The sequence below is a fragment of the Plectropomus leopardus genome, chromosome 12 (genome assembly GCF_008729295.1).
Source record: "Plectropomus leopardus isolate mb chromosome 12, YSFRI_Pleo_2.0, whole genome shotgun sequence".
Lineage (NCBI taxonomy): Eukaryota > Metazoa > Chordata > Actinopteri > Perciformes > Serranidae > Plectropomus > Plectropomus leopardus.
The window spans coordinates 23,698,430-23,717,489 of record NC_056474.1 but is presented as its reverse complement, the minus strand read 5'-3'; the positions used below and the strand labels follow the sequence as shown (position 1 = coordinate 23,717,489).

The following is a 19,060-nucleotide window of genomic DNA, read 5'->3' as shown; positions in this document are numbered from 1 at the left end:
CGTCGGGCAACCTCGACTAAAGCGCAGTGTACTTTCAAAGAAAGCAGCTCCCTCAATGTTAGAGGTCAACCTCTTAATGTCCCGCTGTGGTTTGGTGGGTTTAGAGCTCAGTATTGATTAGGTGGTCAGTCTGTTCACGCCAGATGTCCAGCACCAGCTGCTCCGGAATATACTGCCGCTATAATGAAGTCAAGAAGACACCCTGTGCATTTTTAATGAGCCAACCTGGCGGTGCAGCCTTTAGTTACATAATGAGTGCTGTTATTTGACATAGCCCTCATTGCTGCTGTCATTGGAGGACATAAGTGCAGTTTTAGTGGTTACTGTGCTCTGGCTTTACATGAACGGAGATGGTTTCACAACCTTGTGGCCTGTAAAACCATTTTTAAACCAATTATATAAGCATTTCCTCAGTCTGGCATGAAGATTACTTACAAATTCCCTTTAAGTTGCCATTTGAGGATATGAGACATTTATTCTACCGCAAAAGCTCAGTATTATCCTTGAGTTGAGTTGCACCCAGCTTTATCTATACATTAGACCCTTCTTAAATCATGTGTCAACTTTTTCTCTATTGATTGGAAGTGTGAAAGGGAGCAGAAAGTTAACATTACTGTGATCTGAGCAGCCAAAACAAAATATTGATGACTGATCTTTTTGAGTCCTCAGGTGCTTAAAAACAACTCCACATAGTGCCATGACAGGGAAATTGGTATAAGCGTGAACTTTAATGTCAGAACAACCTTTGGAGGAAAAAGTGGTTAAATGGCCCCCACTGAAGAGGTATACTACCTAACTGGCTTTTTATAACGGTCGATTGACTACAAGGACTTCCCCTTTGACGGATCCATGCACTACATCACATGTTCACTCCACTTCATACAGGAAGACCACAGAGCAGAGTCACCAGAGAACGCTGCATACAAGGCAAATATTAAGGTCAGGTACGATGGCAATGATCCGTTTGAGGAGAAGCTTTTTTAGGGCAATCTCACTGCATGAAGAGGATGATGTGTTTATGAGTTGCTCACCGCCAGAGGTAATATTTTATATATTTTCATTAAAGCAGAACTTAACTTTTAAGCTGCACCTTGCTTCACAGTCTACAGTTTTTACACAATATTTTTTCAGGTAAAAGAAGGCTTTTGCTTAGGAAGTCGAGTGCTTTGCTTAATGCCCCAATGGAAGAACTTGCAAAGAAAGTTCCCTTTTTTGTGCCTGACTTTCTGGCAAATGCTTTCTTCTCAAGTCTTTTCAGATTGAAGAAACTGGTAAATTCTGTAATACATATATTACATATAATACATGCACTCTTCACTTTTATTTTGCTGTGCTGTGATACTGTACTGAGCTGTCCACCTCTCAGTCTTCATCTAGTCTAGTGAATATTCGATTCTTCTGGGTACCTCCAGCTGTTTGCTCAGCTCCTGCATATTTCATCCCTATTGATCTCCGTGCAATAAAAACATCACAGAGCCGGTGTTAGGAGGCCTCGGGGCACTGGCATTATTTATGGCTCTCTCTGTGCCCTGTTGCACTGCAGCCAGGCAGCGTCTTTGTAATGCCAGCATGAAATAATCATGACAAGCAGCCCATTGACTGGATCAGTCACGCGTCAGGGTTTTTGAAGAAGGATACTCTGTCATTAGAGGCAGCACGCTGGTCGCACCACAGCGGGGAAAAATGTTGTAGTCCAACTTGATGCGAGAGCTAACTTTTAAATCAGTATGCTGTAATTCATACAAATAATCATCATCTTAATTCACTCAATTATGTGGTCACCTGACAAAGTTAATTTCAGTATACTCTCCTGACTTACTAGTTTTGGTTTGGTGTTGGACTGCCTTCCTATTCTGTTTAATGAGAAAATGTTTGCAGCAAATCAATTTACAGACTTCTTCTGATTTAAAATCAAATGGAAACAGTCCAGGATTGAAAGAGCACCCTAAGATTTTTGCTCCAAATTAAAAAGTAATTAAATTTTTAGAGTAATGCAGAAAAAGTACTTTTAATTTTTGCTGTCCAAACTCAAGGCATTTTTTAAAAATCAAAATGGTTATCTTAATTATTAAAGATGATGTTATTCTTTATTTAACTGAGCAGTCAATTGACAGAAAGTAAACTGGCAACTTTATCTCTTATTTAAGCAAAATTGCTAGCGCACTTGATGCTTCTCAAGCTTCTCAAATATGATATATTGCTTTTTCTTTGCTTATCTTATAATAAACTAAGTCTTAGTTTTGGACTGTTAGTCATACAAAGTCATTTGAGGATGTAACCTCAGGCTTCAGAAAATTGTGATTGGCTCTTGATAAACAATTAATTATTAATATATGAAATTATTTGTCAAATAAATTGTCAATGAAAAGTTCTTGCAGATGTCAGTGCTTATTGTTAGTGTCAAGTTTTGTATCTGAACTCTTGCTCTTCATGTATGAATTCTGTTTTTGTTTGAATCCCATTTTCAAAGTTAATGTTCAACATTAATGACCAGCAGATTTATGAGGTGTCTACATTGCTGCTATTTTAGCACCCAAAAGAAATAGAATAAATATTACTGGGCAATTTTTATGTACAATTTAGTGAACCTATATTTAAGGGAATACTTGTTAAATTGTTTGGTTTTAAGATTTCCACAGTTCTCTTTGTATCCAGCTGTAAGGATGAGCCTGCACAAACAGTCCTACCAATGTATCATGACCATCAGTTTTACTTCCTTATTTCTACCTGACATTTGTCATTGCATGCCACTCTGTTATATAACAACAGCACTTCCTTCCCCTCTCCTCCTTTTCCCCTTCATTCAATGCTGTGCTCTTCTGTGGTCAACAATGGCGACGTCAGATTCAACCTCAGTTATTTCACATTTCCTTTATTCTCCAATGCCACTCAATGTCCAGCACCAACGCTGCAAAATTTAAGTGACTGACTCCACGTGGAGCTCAACAGGAACCTGACATTAACAGTGCGGGTGTGAGGTATTTGATGTGTGCTCAGGGGGTGTTTTTAAGATTTAATTGTCCGCCAGCTTGCATGTGCAGCTTTTGATTTACACTCTGAAAGCTGCAAATTTGTGACATCACTCTCTGTCAAGAAACACTTTCCTGATTATATAACAGACTTAAATGCACTCACAGATGACTCACAGTTTCACCTCTCTCTGTCCCTTTGATCCCCATCAGACAGTATCTTCGTCAGGCCACGGCCGCTCCGAGTCACCTGTCTACACCAACCTCCAGGAACTGAAGATCACACAGACCAACTTGCCCCCTTATCCCTCCGGCTCCCCACTCCATGTGCTGGGCGACTGGGAGACCTACAAGGACCAGAACGGCAGGCACTTCTACTACAACCGCTCCACCCAGGAGAGGACCTGGAAGCCGCCACGAGCCAGAGACACCAGCACTGGGAGCTCCAGGGGAGACAGCCACAGCACAGGGGAGAGCTCCGAGGTATGGATCATTTACAGAAGGACAAAAACATACACAGACACATCTTTCAGTGACATGAATAAGAGTCCTAAATTAACAAACACGTAAGCAGCCACATTTCACACCTCCTCTCCAAGACTGTTGCAGTCAGTGCAGCTAAGATATAAAGATGCAAGAATTTGAGAGATATGGCAATAGGAGTTCGCAAAACGCTGGGAACCTTGTCATTTCACACATGTGAACACCTGGTGAGTCACTACAGAAAGCAGGTGTGACTGAGACGTGGTTTTAAACAAACATTGCTTTCTGAACAGGTGTTTTGACAGAGTATAAATTGGCTTTTACCCTCTACTCTAAACTCAAGTCTTCGCTTTAATTCATTCAGAATCCTAATTTTATCCAAATGAACTGAAAGTATTACAACTAATTGAAAATTTGCAAAGACTCTAAACTCCAACAGGTTCTCACAAGTATATAAATACAAAAGCTCACACACTTGCTCGTGTACACTCAGTCAAAGCATCATGAGTCAGAGAAAAATATCAAATAGATAACATATGAAACATTCCAGTTCTTCATCACATATTGTGAGTGGCTTGTGTTCAACAATGCAGTGCATAAAGACAGAGCAGGGCGTCTGCAAATTGTTCTTTCAGCGCTGACAGGTTGTTGAAGGGGACAAAAAGCATCTCAGAGAGTTTTCAGAAAGTTTTTTTTCTTTCAGACACGAAGCTTGATTAAACACCCTAGCTCATTAAAAAAAACTATGATTTAAAAAATCCCATATAAAACCAACCCCAAATAAAACATGCAGCCTTTTTGCTCTGTGAAAAATGATTTACGTTTTGATTTATTTGATGAACAGTGAATGATTACATGTTTGTTATTATCAACGCTCACACAATCACATGCGCTCTGTGTCATAGCAGATTAGCCTGAATCATTTGGGAGTCACCTCTGATTCTGAGTCAGCGTCTGTTTCATTAAATGTCTGTACCACACTGCCACCTACAGGCACAAAACAGTTATTGTCACTTTAATTAGTCTGTGTCACACTGCAGCAGCTACTGTCAGATCCACACTGTCCAAAATTAAACATGAACATAAGTGATATTTAGCTCTCCGGTGGGTCTCCTGATTCTCTGTACTCTTTAAATTGGTGTTGGGTAGTTTCTAATGAGTTACTGGTTCTGGATGCATGACTGTCTTTTCTCCTCTGTAACTCTCTGGTGAAAGATGCCCTCTCTTCTCTCCTCTTACATTGCACTGATGGTAGACCACTCCTCTCTCGCTCTCGCCGTCTTTCCTCCCCTTCCTCTCGCTCTCCATTGGTCGACTGCAGCCTCTGTCGTCGGAGGACACCTGCTTCAGTACCTACTCTAGCCAGTCTGACAGTCAGTATGGCTCGCCGCCACGTGGTTGGTCGGAAGAGATGGACGAGCATGGCCACACGCTGTACGTCAGCGACTATACTAATGAGAAGGTACCAACTGCACAAGGGCTAATTTTCTGTCTCTTTACTGATTTCTGGGAATGCATGTGGGAGCATATTTGGGGTTGATTTATGGTTTATTTCCTCCTATAGTGCACGACTCAAATGCTTTCTCCACACTGATGCAGTATGAGAATGATTATCACTGCTAGAGACAGAATTAAAATACCTGTGATCACACGTGCATATCCAAAAAAATAGATGTATTATGAGAAAAGTGAATACAGGAGCACAGTATAATGATGTATTAGCCACATTTAATATCAAGAAGTACATTAAGATTTAAAGGGACAGTTCATGCCAAAATCAAAAATGCATATTTTTTCTCTTACCAGTAGTGCTCTGTATCAATCTAAATTGTTTTGGTGTGAGCTGCTGAGTGTTGGGGATATATGCCATAGAAATATCTACTTTCTCTTAAATATAATGGAACTAGATGGCACTCAGCTTGTCGTGCTCAAAGAGCCAAATATTCATTTGAAAAAGTCAACAGCAATGTCTCTGTCCAGAAATCACGACCCAGTTACTCACTATAATCCAAAGATCTAGTTGTGAGCAGTTTCATGTAGGAACTTATTGCTTTATACCAAACTACACACACCAACTGTATCACAGCACAGAAGACAGCATGCAAATACTGCTAGCCTGCCTAGCACCACTGAGCAAACCAATGTTACAGCTCAGTCGAGAAGGACGCCGTTTTGCTGTTGAGTTTTTCAAGTGTATTTATTTGCCGCTTTGAGCACCACAAGCTGGGTGCCATTTACCATTTACCATATCCCCAACATTTGGCATCTCACACCAAAACAACCTAGATTGATAAAAAACACCACAGGTACGAGGAAAAATATGTATTTTTGATTGTGAAGTGAACTTTCCCCTTGCTTGTGTCGTTGGTCAGTCATCATTGTCGTCCTTGCACAAATACTGTGTAATAATGATGTCAGGACTTACACTAATAAGTCTTGTGATTCTCCTGTCCGTTACCTGCAGTGGTTAAAGCACGTTGATGAGCAGGGCAGACCGTATTACTATAGTGCAGATGGTTCAAGGTCAGAATGGGAGCTACCCAAGGTAAGACTCATTGGCAATCCTTTCAGTTCATCAATTGATTAAAAGTTCAAAATGGCCAGTATAAGTAACATTAAATGCTGAACTTCTGATTATAAAGATAATGTGATGAAACAGTAAAAAACAGCAAAACTGACAAACAAACTCCCGCTCAATTATCAACCTGGCTGTCCTACAAAGGGATGAGAAGGTAACTCTAGTGAGTGCAGAGGGGCGATGCAACTAGTGATTGTTTTCATAATAAATAAATCTAAATAGAGCCAGCACATTTCAACCATTCTTTTAGCTGTTTTTTTTGTCTGAAAATCAGCCCTCAATCACGAAGAGATAATTGAATATCATATAAAAGTAAGAAAAAACTAACACATTGTAGAAGCTTTATAAATTACTAAAATAATTATTTGCGCATTAAAGTTGTTCACAGTTTATTTTTTTAATACAATCAAGAATTTAAGAAACATTTTGAAGATTAAGAGCTCAGTCACTGCACTGTAGGAGATTCTGTAGTGTGAGATGTTCATGGTCTGATAACTGTCTCAGAAAATATCAGGTTATACGGTAGCACACAATTGTTAGTATTTTTATGCAGAGGGTTTTTTAGTGCAACAATTTATTTTAATAGAACTCTAAAATAAGTTTTTTTAAAGTGGAAGTATCATATGTGTAAAAAGTCTGACAAGGAGTCAAGAAGGAAAGGAGATGCACAGGTGAGGTTCTCCTTCCTCTTTTCATGCCAAGGTGTACAGCTGCAGCGCTAGTAAACTGATCTGTCACTTCATAATATTTGGCACTTTTTTCAGTAGGTTGGTTCAATCTACAGTTTTCTGTTTATGGGGATGCTTATATCTTTGTCGCTGCCCCAAAATTGTTGATTAAAATGAATATTCAGTTGTAACCAATGATTAACATTTGTTAAATTCAGGTGAATTTGTTTGAAGTTTGCATAAGATCAAATTAAAAATACACTGACGTAGTACGCATCCTTGTTCCCCTCCAGTACAATCACTCCCCTCCTCAGCCATCTGGAGACGCTCCAAAGAGTCGCAGTCTGGACAGGAAACATGTGGAGCCCATCGTCCTCACCAAATGGAGACACAGCGCTTACGTCCCAGATCCCAATGACAAGGTTTGATACACCAAATCTGCAAACCACACACTTAAGACAAACTTTCTTTTAAATACTCAATTTAACAGCTAAAAAAAGTCTCCAGTGAAAGTTTTTATAGAAAAGTAAATTTTGTTTGTTCCAAATAGACCGAATGCTGGACAATGCATCAATATTATATCAATATTGTGAACAGGACTAGATACTGTCGTGAATATAGTAATGTCATAAGTGTTGTCTTGTCCTGGTTGTAAAGGCTGCATCATAGGAAAGTGATGTGATTATTGAATTTACAAAAGTACTAACTGTTCTACTGTTTCCCTTTATCCACAAAGTCTTTAAATCCACATTTCTGATGACTACTTTTAAAACATCTCATTGTGTAAATATTTTCTGAAAGAACCAATAATCACAATATTGTTGCAATATCGGTATTAAGGTATTTGGTCAAAAATATTGTGATATTTGATTTTCTCCATCCCACTCAGTCCTAGATGGAGCTGGTATCACATGTGACCACTTATAAAATATAACATCATGAATCCAGAATCTCAGTAGTAGACTGATTGCTTTGCAGCGGCTGTTAAAAACCAGACGTTTCCGTGCAGGCTCTGCCCGCCTTCACCCATACAAACATCAAGTCAGTAGCCCGTCGGACCGACCATCGGTGGCTTGTCCCTTAAATCCAAGCAGACAATCATGGTGCATGACAATAATCACACAACAGGAGTAACAACTGCATCCCCATCTTCACGTCAAATTGTTTTCGCCTGATTCCCTGAGTTGATTGAGTTCATTTGAATCATTCCACCAAGACAATAAACATACAATCATGAACTATTTGAGCATTTGGCCACAATGATACAGAAATGATTTGTTTCAAAAAATGCTGAAAGATAAAGTAGTTTGTAGTAGCAACACGGGCACTGTGATAAATACCTGCCTCCACATCTAATTAATAATCCCCTCTTGCCTCCTGGACATCACACAGGTACTCAACACAATTTGCAGAATCATAATCTTGCTGCTAATTGCCATCACACTCCTTCAGCTGTCTATGTCCTCTTAACCTCTCATCATCTTCTCATTAACCTTCTGTTGTTAGCTTATGTGACAGTGTGTTTTTTCATCCCTGTCTCCTCACTAGGATGCTCCTCAGGGCCCCAAGCCCCCCTCTCCTGACTCTGACTCCTGCCCTTCGTCTCCCAAGCCCCCTACCTCTGTTAGTACTCACCCCTCACCTCGTCTCTTCACCACCCACTAGGCTCTGTCCTGCGGGGTTTGAATATGTTTCTGTTGTAGGCAGTGACACAGTGTTGTAGCTTATGCAGAGTTTCTACACAGGTGTAGAAGTTAATTGAGAGAAATATTTTTTTACAGTGAACATTTACTTTTAGATGATCACACATATTACTATATTTGTCACAGTAAAGATTCTTATCTTCATACAGCAGGATTAAAGTTTCAGTAAGATAGTTAATTTGAACTCGAGCCTGTGTAGAATCTCTGTTAAAAAGCTGTGCTGATTGGTAATGTTTCTGAGGAATAACTTGGTCAGGACTTGGTTAAGATGTTGTTGTTTGTTCCTAGGTGTGCTTATTGCTCCAAAAATAGAGTGCCCCAGGGATGACATTTTTCTGTAGGCCAACTGGGAAACTAATGTTGCCCTGGTTCCTTCGTCGAAAAGCATTTGGGATTTTTCCATTGGATTTGTGATCAGGGCAAAAAATAAGCTCTGTGGTAAATAAAAATTAATGATACTTGCACATTTTGTTCAGCAAGATAATCTCCACAAATGAACACCACTCTCAGGATTTTTGAAGTCTAAATATAATTGCCTGATGTAAAAAACTAATGCTAGGCTATAACAAACTACACTACGGTTGCGTCGCTACAGCTGCAAGGCCGTAAAGCTGTTCAGCGCAGTTTGATGCAATGACATTCTTGAGTCTCATTTAGCAGCTTGTTAGCAACTGTATTTTTTAAGACACATAAAAGCTTCAAATATCACAGTGTGGTATTTACTGATCGATTTTATATCGTAGACAAAAACATGGAAGTCTCTTTAGCATGTGTTAACCACAGACCTTATTTCAGGCTTCAAAAAAAAAAAAAACATTCAAAAAACCCATGGTCTTTGAGACGAGGGAACCGGAGGTGCAGAAATGCTCATTTATTTCTGGATTTTAGGACTCATCACTGGGGTTCTCTATTGTCCTTTGTGTCAAAATATGAATCAAAAGATCCCCGGCTAAATGCTGGACAAGTAGTTTTGCTAAGAATCCATGTTTACTTTTTACTTATTTTCTAATTTATTTCAATCTGATGTCACTTTCTGGAGTTTTGTTACTTTTTTTTTTGAGTGGGAATAATGTTTTTCCTTCAAGCTGAAGGTGGTGATTGTTCTGGTGGCGGGGTACTTTGTGGTGCTGGTGGTGTTTTACAATAGAGTGACACAGTCTTATTGTTCACCAGTATTCAGTCTTGACAGCAGCTTTCTCTCTTGTCATCCATCTGTGGTTCGTAATCATAGTGATTGATGTGCGTGTAACCCCGCTTTTTTAATGTTTTTTTCTCTCCAGCCATCTGAAAAGTGCGGCATTCTGAATGTGACAAAGATCACCGAGCATGGCAAGAAAGTACGGTGAGTGGTGCGGACCAAACCTAAACAATTGTTAACATTATACTGTATTATGTGGAGTTAGTTTTAAAGGTAAGCTATGGAGATTTTGACCTCAAGTATTGCTTCTCCATAGGGCAACTTAATGCTCATTTTCTTTGAATAGTTCAGTTTGTCTGTCTCCATTCATTCCAACAGAGTGGTGCAGGAATGAATCCTAAAACACGAAAATGAGTTAGCATTTTTGCACCCTCGTCATGACATTAATGGCTTTTTAAGTTAAAAGCCTTAAATAAGGTCTGTCCAAAAGACTCTACTATACTACTACTACTATACTATTTAAAGCACAGATAACTAATAGAAAAAAATCCCCTATTAGAATATAACTTGAGTAAAAGTCTTAAAGTATCTGATATTTACTGTACATAAGTTAAAAAATAATTTTATGTTATAAAATGTACTTAACTATTAAAGTAAAAGTACAAATAAATGCTGGTAATAAACAATAGAATTAGAATTTAAAATTAGGAGTTTGATTTATTTATTACATTTTATTTATTACATTTATTTCTTTTTAATATAGACCACTTAAAAAATGGAGCCTAACTTACACTTTAGGAATAAAGGTCTTTTTTGCAACTTAAAGGATTTAAAGAACAAAAAACAGTTTTCCTTCCCTCCCATTCCTTCATTTGTCCATCCTCTCATCCCGCGTCAGTGCCTTCCCTTTTTTGTTGTAAGTAACTAAAATGCTATGGTGAAATGCAGTGGAATAAAAGTATAAATTTTATTGTGAAAAAGTCCTTAAGTAAAGGTAAAAGTTGACAGAAATCTAAAACCTCAAGTTATCTAAAGATACTCAAAAAAAAACTTAAGTACTGTAACTAAATATTATTACTTTGTTATATTACACTACTGAGTTTCACTTTCAGTACTGTAACAGTGTGTATGAACTGTGTTGCAGGAAGAACTGGACCTCTTCCTGGACTGTGCTCCAAGGATCCACGTTGCTATTTGCCAAAGGCCAAGGAGGCGGGACAAGCTGGGTCAGTGACAGAAACTTTTTATCTCTTCCGCATAAACACAGCAAGATCCAGAGTAAACAAAAGAACACAGAAATAGTCACTGTATATTCACACGATGAGAAGTAAAGCTGTGCCTTTTTAATGCTGCACAGTTTTGTTTTTACGCCCACTTTTCTTTAAAAATACAGGGCCTAAAAGTGTATTGTCTTTAGTGGTTTGTCAGGTCACTGGATGGGAGTGGATCTGTCTTTCTTGTTTTCACCCCCCTCCATCCCTACCATGCAGCCATACTACCACAGTGACTCCTTCCCTGAATTTCTCCTGTCACTGTTGAGTAACTGGAGGCCCACCACTAAGAAACGTCCTGCCGTCTCCTATGGCTGCTCTGGGCTCGACAGAGCCTCCTCTGTATGTGCTTCCTCCTTCCTTTTGTGTGCTTATTTCTCCTTCTCCTCCCCTGCATGCCACCTTCCTCCTGTCTGTCATGACCCCAACCCCTCTGTGTGTTAGTAGTCACTGGCACGGGGCAATGATTAGGGACAATATTACTGTGTCATTATGTGCTATGTCGTTTCTCTCTGTGGCTTGACTTGACTTTAAATAGGCCCATTTATTTAACATTATAGGCAGTTAGGTTTGTTTTTGCCTCAAAGGGCAGGATGGAGTTCAGGAGGTTTAATCACGGAGTTGTTTTCTTGGAAGTGGAGAAGTAGAAAAGTTCATGGAGGTCTATAGCTTTCCGATTACACAGGCTGGATTACGTTCAGTTAATTGCACATATATAAGCTGATAGGCAGAACTAGGAGTCATTTGCTGATGTGAAACTTCAGCAAATGACTTCTTTCTGCAAAGTTTTTTCCACAGTTAATAAGCTCCCAGGGTAAAAAACATGGTAATGAAGTTTGATTGTGTTATTGGGTCATTTTTCTTAATGTTGAGAATTTAAATCTAGCATGCAAATTCACCAAATTACCCCAGAGAATTTCCTCTCTACATGGATTTAGAATAAAACATATGAAATACATGCATGTCTTGTATTTAGTTGTGATTATTGACCTTTAGAAAATTCTTTTTGTGTGGTGATTGTTGGACAAATAAGACAGCAAACGACACTACAGTTAAGGACAGATTTCAAACAGCATAGTCCTCCAGAATCAAGTATAACTAAATGCAAGTGGCACAGCTATCACATCACAATGAATGTTTAACAGCTAAACTGTTAAAGTGTTGTACTGAAAGGTGAAGTTTAAATTTGGCACAACAGTTGATCAGAATTGCGAATTTACAACTTACATGCCCTCCATTATCAATGCAGCATTTGTTCTCATCAACACAAATGTTTGCATGTTTGAGCGGCCCAGGCTGAAGACGAACAGTGTTCATGAACAGGCTCTGTTGTGTTAATATGCCCTCCTTTGATTTGTTTTCTCTCTCTGTCCAGTTTGGAGGTGGTCAGTCCAAACCAGAGTTCACTGTTGATCTGAGGGGCGGCTCAGTGGAATGGGCTTCCAAGGACAAGTCTAGCAAAAAGCACGTTATAGAGGTGAGGAAGAGTTCCTTGTTATCTTCCCTGTTTTGAATCTGTATTTATGTTTTTTTGTCAAAGAAAGTGCTGAAAAGCCTCAAATACAAACACAAATCCAAGGTGTAGTTTTATGATATATTACCTTTTTGGTTCACCTGTGAACTCTGTTTTAAGGTCAGAGCAGTTTAGTTCTGAAAACTAAACTAGTTAACCCAGTTAATAAACTGCGTTAACCTCCGCCCTGGCGAAAGCAGAGGCCAAAAGCTCTGTCGATGGGTTGTCCATCTCATCCTTGTGAACGCGATATGAAGAACACCTCTTCAAATTTTGCACAAACATCCACTTGGATATGACAATTGATTAATTAAATTTAGTCTAGTCAGAGGTAAAGGTTAGAGTGATATCCCCTCTGTCTCCTTCTCATGAACGTGATATCTCAAGAACACCTTGAGGAGGTTTTCTTAAAATTTGGCACAAACATCCACTTGGACTCAACGATGAACTGATTAAGTTTTTGCTGTCAAAGGTCAGAGGTCAAGGTCACTGGGACCTCATCTGTCTCATTCTAATGAATGCAATATCTCAAGAAGGCCTTGAGAAAATATCTTCAAATTTGGCTGAAACGTTCACTTGGACAAAGGAACCTCACAAAACTTGTTTTTGGTCATAATTTAAGAATTCATATGTTATTATGACAAAATTTCTCACAAATGTCTAATGGGGTATAATGATGAAGTGATGGCGTTTTATAACTGAAGGTCAAACTTACTGCAGTATCATAATATTCTGCAAAAACATTTCTCCTTGCTTGATTATTGATCACTTTGTGCTTTTCTCCTGGTTGCAGGTGAAGACACGACAGGGAACGGAATTACTGATCCAGTCAGAAAACGATGGTGTTGTCAGTGACTGGTATCGAGCGCTGCAGGACACCATTAGCACTCATGTGAGGACCTTACGCTTTCACCCACCTTCATCGTCACCCTTCATTCTGCCTCTGCCAGTGTGGCCTGATTGGACAAAAAGCAGCCCAATTTATCACGACCCACACAAGACAGTTTTTTCCACTCGCCCAATTAAAAAAAATATAGCCTGCCTGGGTGAGATACTGTCCAATCTGGAAACACCGGCCTCTGCTTGAACCAAGCGTAAAGATCAATTTGGGAACTTTCATGTCCACAATGAGAGGATTTGTCATGCAGCTTGAAACAATGCATAAGTGAAAAGGGTGGGCATCTTAGACTGTGCCACATCAAAAAAATAGCAGCCTTTGCCACAGTTAACCTAAGACTGTCGACATGTTTTACTTGTTTTGATAATGCATATTTTCATTCAGGTCTGTTAATTCTGCCGTATCTGCAACTAAACACCAACTGCTCATTTTAACCTCTGGGGCCAAACTGAGAAAATAAACAGGAGTGTGAGAAATATAGGACAAATATTTGGTGTTTGCAGGGTAATGACTCAATGGTTATGTTTGTTTGTTTTTCCTACATGCTAAAAAAACTATTAAAACACGTAAGAGCTAAAATAAACATTCATGGAAAACCACTGGACTCACTCTAAGAATTAAGACTGAATTGAAACAGACATACAATCTGAAACTCTATGAGGATAGTAATATAATCCTGGATGTTAAGATGCCCTTTTTTTAAGGTCAACTCATTTGTAATCAACAGATCAAGTTTGTTGTTTTGCTGCTCTGAGTGTCCAAAGGTTAGAGGTTTTTACAACCTGTATCATATTTCAGTGTGTTCATGTGTGTGTGTGTGTGTGTGTGTGTGTCTGTGTGTGTCTTAGGCCTGGGAGTCTGATGAGGCCATTGAAGAGGACATGCCAGAGTCTCCTGTGGAGAAACACGACAAGGAGAAAGAACACAGAGACTCAAAGAAAGGCAGAGGTCTGTGCGCTGTTTAATAGTGTTGAACAGATGTATGAACACATACCATGGTTGTTGTATTTTAAAAGTAAGGTAAGACAAACATTTTGGTAAAACTGATAATAAATTGGGAAAAAAGGGTAATATAATAGCAGGGTGAATGAACAAGGTGCATATTGCACATTTTACAAGACCTAGAATGAAATTATAAAGTGTCATATGTCAGGTGTCCTCCTTGCCCTATAAAACAACTGCTTATCAGTTTCATTTCCTTCAAACAATCCTGTGGCTGTCATGGCAATCAGTGTGTTGAGACGAGCAGTGGACAATACTGTCATGTCCCATTTCTCCTTTGCAGCCATGAAGACCTCCACCAGCATGGACCATTCTGACAACAAGAAGACCAGACACAAGCTGAAGAAGTTTCTGACACGCCGTCCCACCCTGCAGGCCGTCAGAGACAAGGGATACATTAAAGGTACCAGAGAGTAACATTTTCTCCCGCTTCTCTTCCTGAAATAGTGTAGAATTTAAATAGGTATTACCTGCAGCACAGAAAGAGTCAGACTCATTCTTTGGGGGTAAACAATAAATGTCAAGTTGATTTTACTAATAGATTACGTTAATGGAATATATAAAAAAGTATTTGAGGTTGACACTGTAGATTTGTGGCATTAGCTGCTGTTTTTGTAATCACAGAAAGCTCAACTGAAGATAAAAAAAGACTACTTAATGTGATTTTATTTCTTTTCATATTCTAATTTAGAACTGCACATATTCTATCTGCTTATGTTTTACATGTTTGTTTTTTTTAACTTTAATTACAAACTATATCAAATCTGTATAAATAAATCAGATTAAGCGCTTCTTAACATAGATCAATTTACTCTCACCTTAATTATACCCTATTTTTGTATTTAATGTCATCTAACAAGTCAGTTTGCTGACAGAATCACCAAAAAATCATGTTATATAGTTCTATAATAATTAACCCCAAAGAGTTTTATAATGACGATCATTTTATATATTTGTCCCATGATGTTCTCAGCTTACACGACATTACAGAGCCCACAGAAATAAACTCTCCTTTCGTTTCTCTGCAATAGAGAGCAATAAGACATAAGGAGATGTCAATAAAACACATGCTGATACAAATCAAGGACTTTGGACTGTGTTATGACTGTGGTTTTTGTCTTTCCGTGTCTTCAGATCAGGTGTTCGGCTGTAGCTTGTCCAGTTTGTGTCACAGGGAGAACAGCACGGTGCCGATCTTTGTCAAGATGTGCATCGACCACGTGGAGAACAATGGTGGGTTCAGATAGATGTCACTTTTGAGACCTGAGTTAGCAGGAAATGATAATTAATGTACCTGCAGTAAAAGGAGGGTGGAGTTTACTGCCTTGTAAAAACACAGGTAGAGTTACTTAGGACAGGTGTGAGCAGTCAATTTTTCTTCTGGACCACAAAACAAATAAAAGAAACAATATACATAACTGATTGTTTTCCTCCCATGATCCTCTGCAGGTCTGTGTGTAGACGGGCTGTACAGAGTTAGTGGGAACCTGGCTATCATACAAAAATTACGCTTTGCTGTCAATCACGGTAAGTTACCACTGTCTGGAACAACATAGACATAGACAAAAAACATTTTTCTTTTTTTTTTTTTTTTATTGTGTTGGTCACATAACTTTTTATAAGTGTCTGTGGACAGCACTTTGACTGAAGTGTTTGTGTGTGTCCAGATGAGAGGGTGAACCTGGCAGATGCAAAGTGGGAGGACATCCATGTGACAGCTGGAGCTTTAAAGATGTACTTCAGAGAGCTGCCGGAGCCTCTCTTCACCTACGCTCTCTTCCATGACTTTGTCAGCGCCATCAGTACGTGCTCCATACAGCTGTACCACACACATCCCTGTTTAGTCATGCAGTAACTCACACTCTGAAGGGAAATAATTGTCTGTATTATTAAGCAGGCTGTCACACTGTTTACTTCAGGAATGGCCTCATGAATCTCAGCTTCTTAAGCATTTTTGGCTTACATGAAGAAGTTAAATTGAATACAGTGATATGTTCAACAGTGAAATATTTGTTTTGAGCTTTTATTGTTTTTGATGGTCCAGTTTGCAATTAGAATTGTATTACTTTGTTTGGAAACCTCATTGAAACGTACATGGACCACTTATGACCCCAAACCCCACTTAAAAGTCAACCCACTTATGTAGTGATTAGGTATCTGTAACTTAGCCATAACCCACTATCAATAAGGTACACTCTTCGCAACTTTGCATCAGTGAAGCAACAGGAAAATGCGTGTAACTCTGTCATGAATCCAGATTGTTCAATTAGAACTTTCATAAAATTTGCATTTTTTTTCTTTTGCAGAGATTGCAGACTACAAGCAGAAAGTTCAGTCCATCAAAGATCTGGTCAGACAGCTGCCCAAACCTAACCACGACACCATGCAGGCTCTCTTCAAACACCTCAGGAAGTAAGACAAAGAGATTAATTGATTTCTTTTCTCCAATTTAATACAAAAATAACAATAAATAGGTACCATTCTTAAGAGATGTACAACAATGTATTTTTTTGTTTATCAATCTGTCTTTTTTGTCAACAATATGTCAGGAAACTAAAAAAAATGTCGATTTTATTTACCAGAGTCCAAGATGACTTACACATGTAGATTTACTCAAAATATTTAATTTTCAATTTCACAAATTATACAGAATTACATAACAAAATTCAAATAAGCTCCACCTTCACCAGCTGCAACATTAAAGTGATGCACACTTTAATGCATCAATAATTCTGATCCAATAATATGATAAACATTACTCTGAAATGAGCCATTCAGCATAATGAGTGCTTTTACTTTTGGTACTTGCAGTTGATGGAAATACTTTTATGTTTTTACTCATGTAGAATTTTAAATGAAGGACTTTTAATTGACACAGAGTATTTTTACTCTGTGGTATTGATTTTTTTGCTTTACCGAAAGTGCTGAGTACTTTTTCCCACCATACAGTACCAGCCAGTTATCTGTTTAGATGATATTACAGATAATGAAGTGCATGTGTGCGTGTGTCTTAATTAAGATTCTGCAGCGCATTATAATAAATTATAGACCTGATTATACAAATTGAAGCATTATGGAGCAGACTGACATAGAGTAGAGAATAGAGTATTTCTGTTATCAGGTTTTATTTCAACTTTTTTTAAAATATTAATATTTGACCCTGTGTCCTACTTGTCCCTCCAGGGTGATCGACTATGGCGAGGAAAACCGTATGACCACTCAGAGCGTGGCCATCGTGTTCGGCCCTACACTGCTGCGGCCTGAAACAGAGACCTGGAACATTGCAGTCCACATGGTCTACCAGAACCAGATAGTGGAGCTAATACTGCTGGAGTACGAGAACATTTTTGGCAGGTAGAAAGAGACGCTGGAGGATGAGCCTCTTTTTTGTCTCTTTTTCTCCCAACTCAGAGCTCTTCCTAACCCAGCGTGGCCCTGCCAAAAACAGCCCGGCTTGGCCCGTCCTGGCTTGGCTTTGCTTGGTCCAGCCCGGACCTGGGGCAGCTTCTCTTCATCTCAAACCAACCTGCGGTCACTGGCTTCTCCATTCGTACAACTTCCGGACCAAAGCCGAAAATGTCATGAACAAAAACGTAGATGTAACTAAGTAGTGACCAAAAAAAAAAGTTTAGACTCTTTGCACTTTCAGTGTCTCGTTTTCTCCTGCAGCTGCATTTGTGCCACTTTACTGCAAAGGTGACGTCCTCTTGTCCCGACACTGGAATCCTAAAACGAATTCATGGGCCAAACAAGCCTCTTACTACTGCACAGACTGACTGAGACCAAAGCAGAGGAATGGGCCTCAGTAGCCTCTAATCACAGAGGAGACGTCAGTATTGGAGGTTGGAGAATGTACTGTACTGTATATCCTATGATCTGTAAAGACTCATCACTCCTGTATGAACCACACTGGGTAACTAACGGAAGAAATCAAACTGCTGTGCTTGGCTTTAGACACTTAGAGAAGAAACAAGGAGAAGAAGGGATGATATGGAGGTCTTTTATTTAGGAACTAAATGTTGTTTGAGCATTATCTCCCTTTCTTTTTCCTTTTATTTTACATATTTTGTTCCCCTTCTACCTCTCTCTGAATCTTCCTTTTCCTGAAATACTGGAGCGGGGTCCTCTGAACACATGAGAGGTTATCACTCTGTAATATATCTGCACGACACCTTCTCATTTTGGCTTTAAGAACAAATCGTCTTGCAGCGGTCAGAACTTGAAAAAAAGCAAACAAATGGTACTCAGCTGTGTCTTTCCTCAACTCATGGTTATTAAGGCAAACGGCCTTTGAACATGTCTCCACTGATAAATCTGTACAGTGTTTATGTGTGTGCATGTGAATGAGGGTGAGGTGGATGGATGAATGGATTTAATGGCAATATATTGTACAAATAGTAAATATAAATACCTGGAATGTTAAAAATATGAAATGAGGGCGAAATCACGATTTTGTGATCAGTGTGTAACCAACAGATGTGAGGAATAAAGTGATGAGCAGGGGATGTGGAGGTTTACTTGTGTGTCTGGTAAATGGAAGATTGTTGAATGTAACTTTGGAGAGAAACTGTTGGCTTTATCGAACCGGAATAAAGACCTCTAATAAGAGATATTTCCAGAAATCTTCTTTATGTTGTTTTTATACTTTTGTGTACGAATTTATACTTACACTACTGTAGTTTCATATAGTTCAGTTTGCAGACCATATAGGTGACACTGCCAGAAACAGAGGTTTGATCACACAGATTCTACATCTTTTTCCAGTATTAAACCCATTTAAGCCAACTTTAAAATAAATGATATGAAATAAAATTCAATATAAGTTGAGCTTTTGAGA

General features: G+C 38.9%; 1 protein-coding gene across 3 annotated transcripts in view; it reads left to right on the top strand.

Moving 5' to 3' along the window:
• Window positions 1-18,831, top strand: part of LOC121951095 (rho GTPase-activating protein 12-like) — a 67,415-nt gene extending 48,584 nt beyond the window's left edge. Inside the window, exons 3-18 of one of the 3 annotated variants that reach the window (XM_042497315.1) lie at window positions 3,183-3,452; window positions 4,708-4,914; window positions 5,917-5,997; window positions 6,992-7,120; window positions 8,247-8,321; window positions 9,682-9,743; window positions 10,684-10,765; window positions 12,186-12,287; window positions 13,117-13,215; window positions 14,070-14,169; window positions 14,507-14,626; window positions 15,358-15,456; window positions 15,673-15,750; window positions 15,891-16,025; window positions 16,530-16,635; window positions 17,407-18,831. In XM_042497315.1, coding sequence (XP_042353249.1) covers window positions 3,183-3,452; window positions 4,708-4,914; window positions 5,917-5,997; window positions 6,992-7,120; window positions 8,247-8,321; window positions 9,682-9,743; window positions 10,684-10,765; window positions 12,186-12,287; window positions 13,117-13,215; window positions 14,070-14,169; window positions 14,507-14,626; window positions 15,358-15,456; window positions 15,673-15,750; window positions 15,891-16,025; window positions 16,530-16,635; window positions 17,407-17,581 — 1,920 coding nt within the window. In that variant the 3' untranslated portion in view covers window positions 17,582-18,831. The remainder of the gene's footprint in view (window positions 1-3,182; window positions 3,453-4,707; window positions 4,915-5,916; window positions 5,998-6,991; window positions 7,121-8,246; window positions 8,322-9,681; window positions 9,744-10,683; window positions 10,766-12,185; window positions 12,288-13,116; window positions 13,216-14,069; window positions 14,170-14,506; window positions 14,627-15,357; window positions 15,457-15,672; window positions 15,751-15,890; window positions 16,026-16,529; window positions 16,636-17,406) is intronic. The other 2 variants (XM_042497316.1, XM_042497317.1) reach the window with 2 other exon arrangements.
• The last annotated feature ends 229 nt before the right edge of the window (window positions 18,832-19,060 follow it).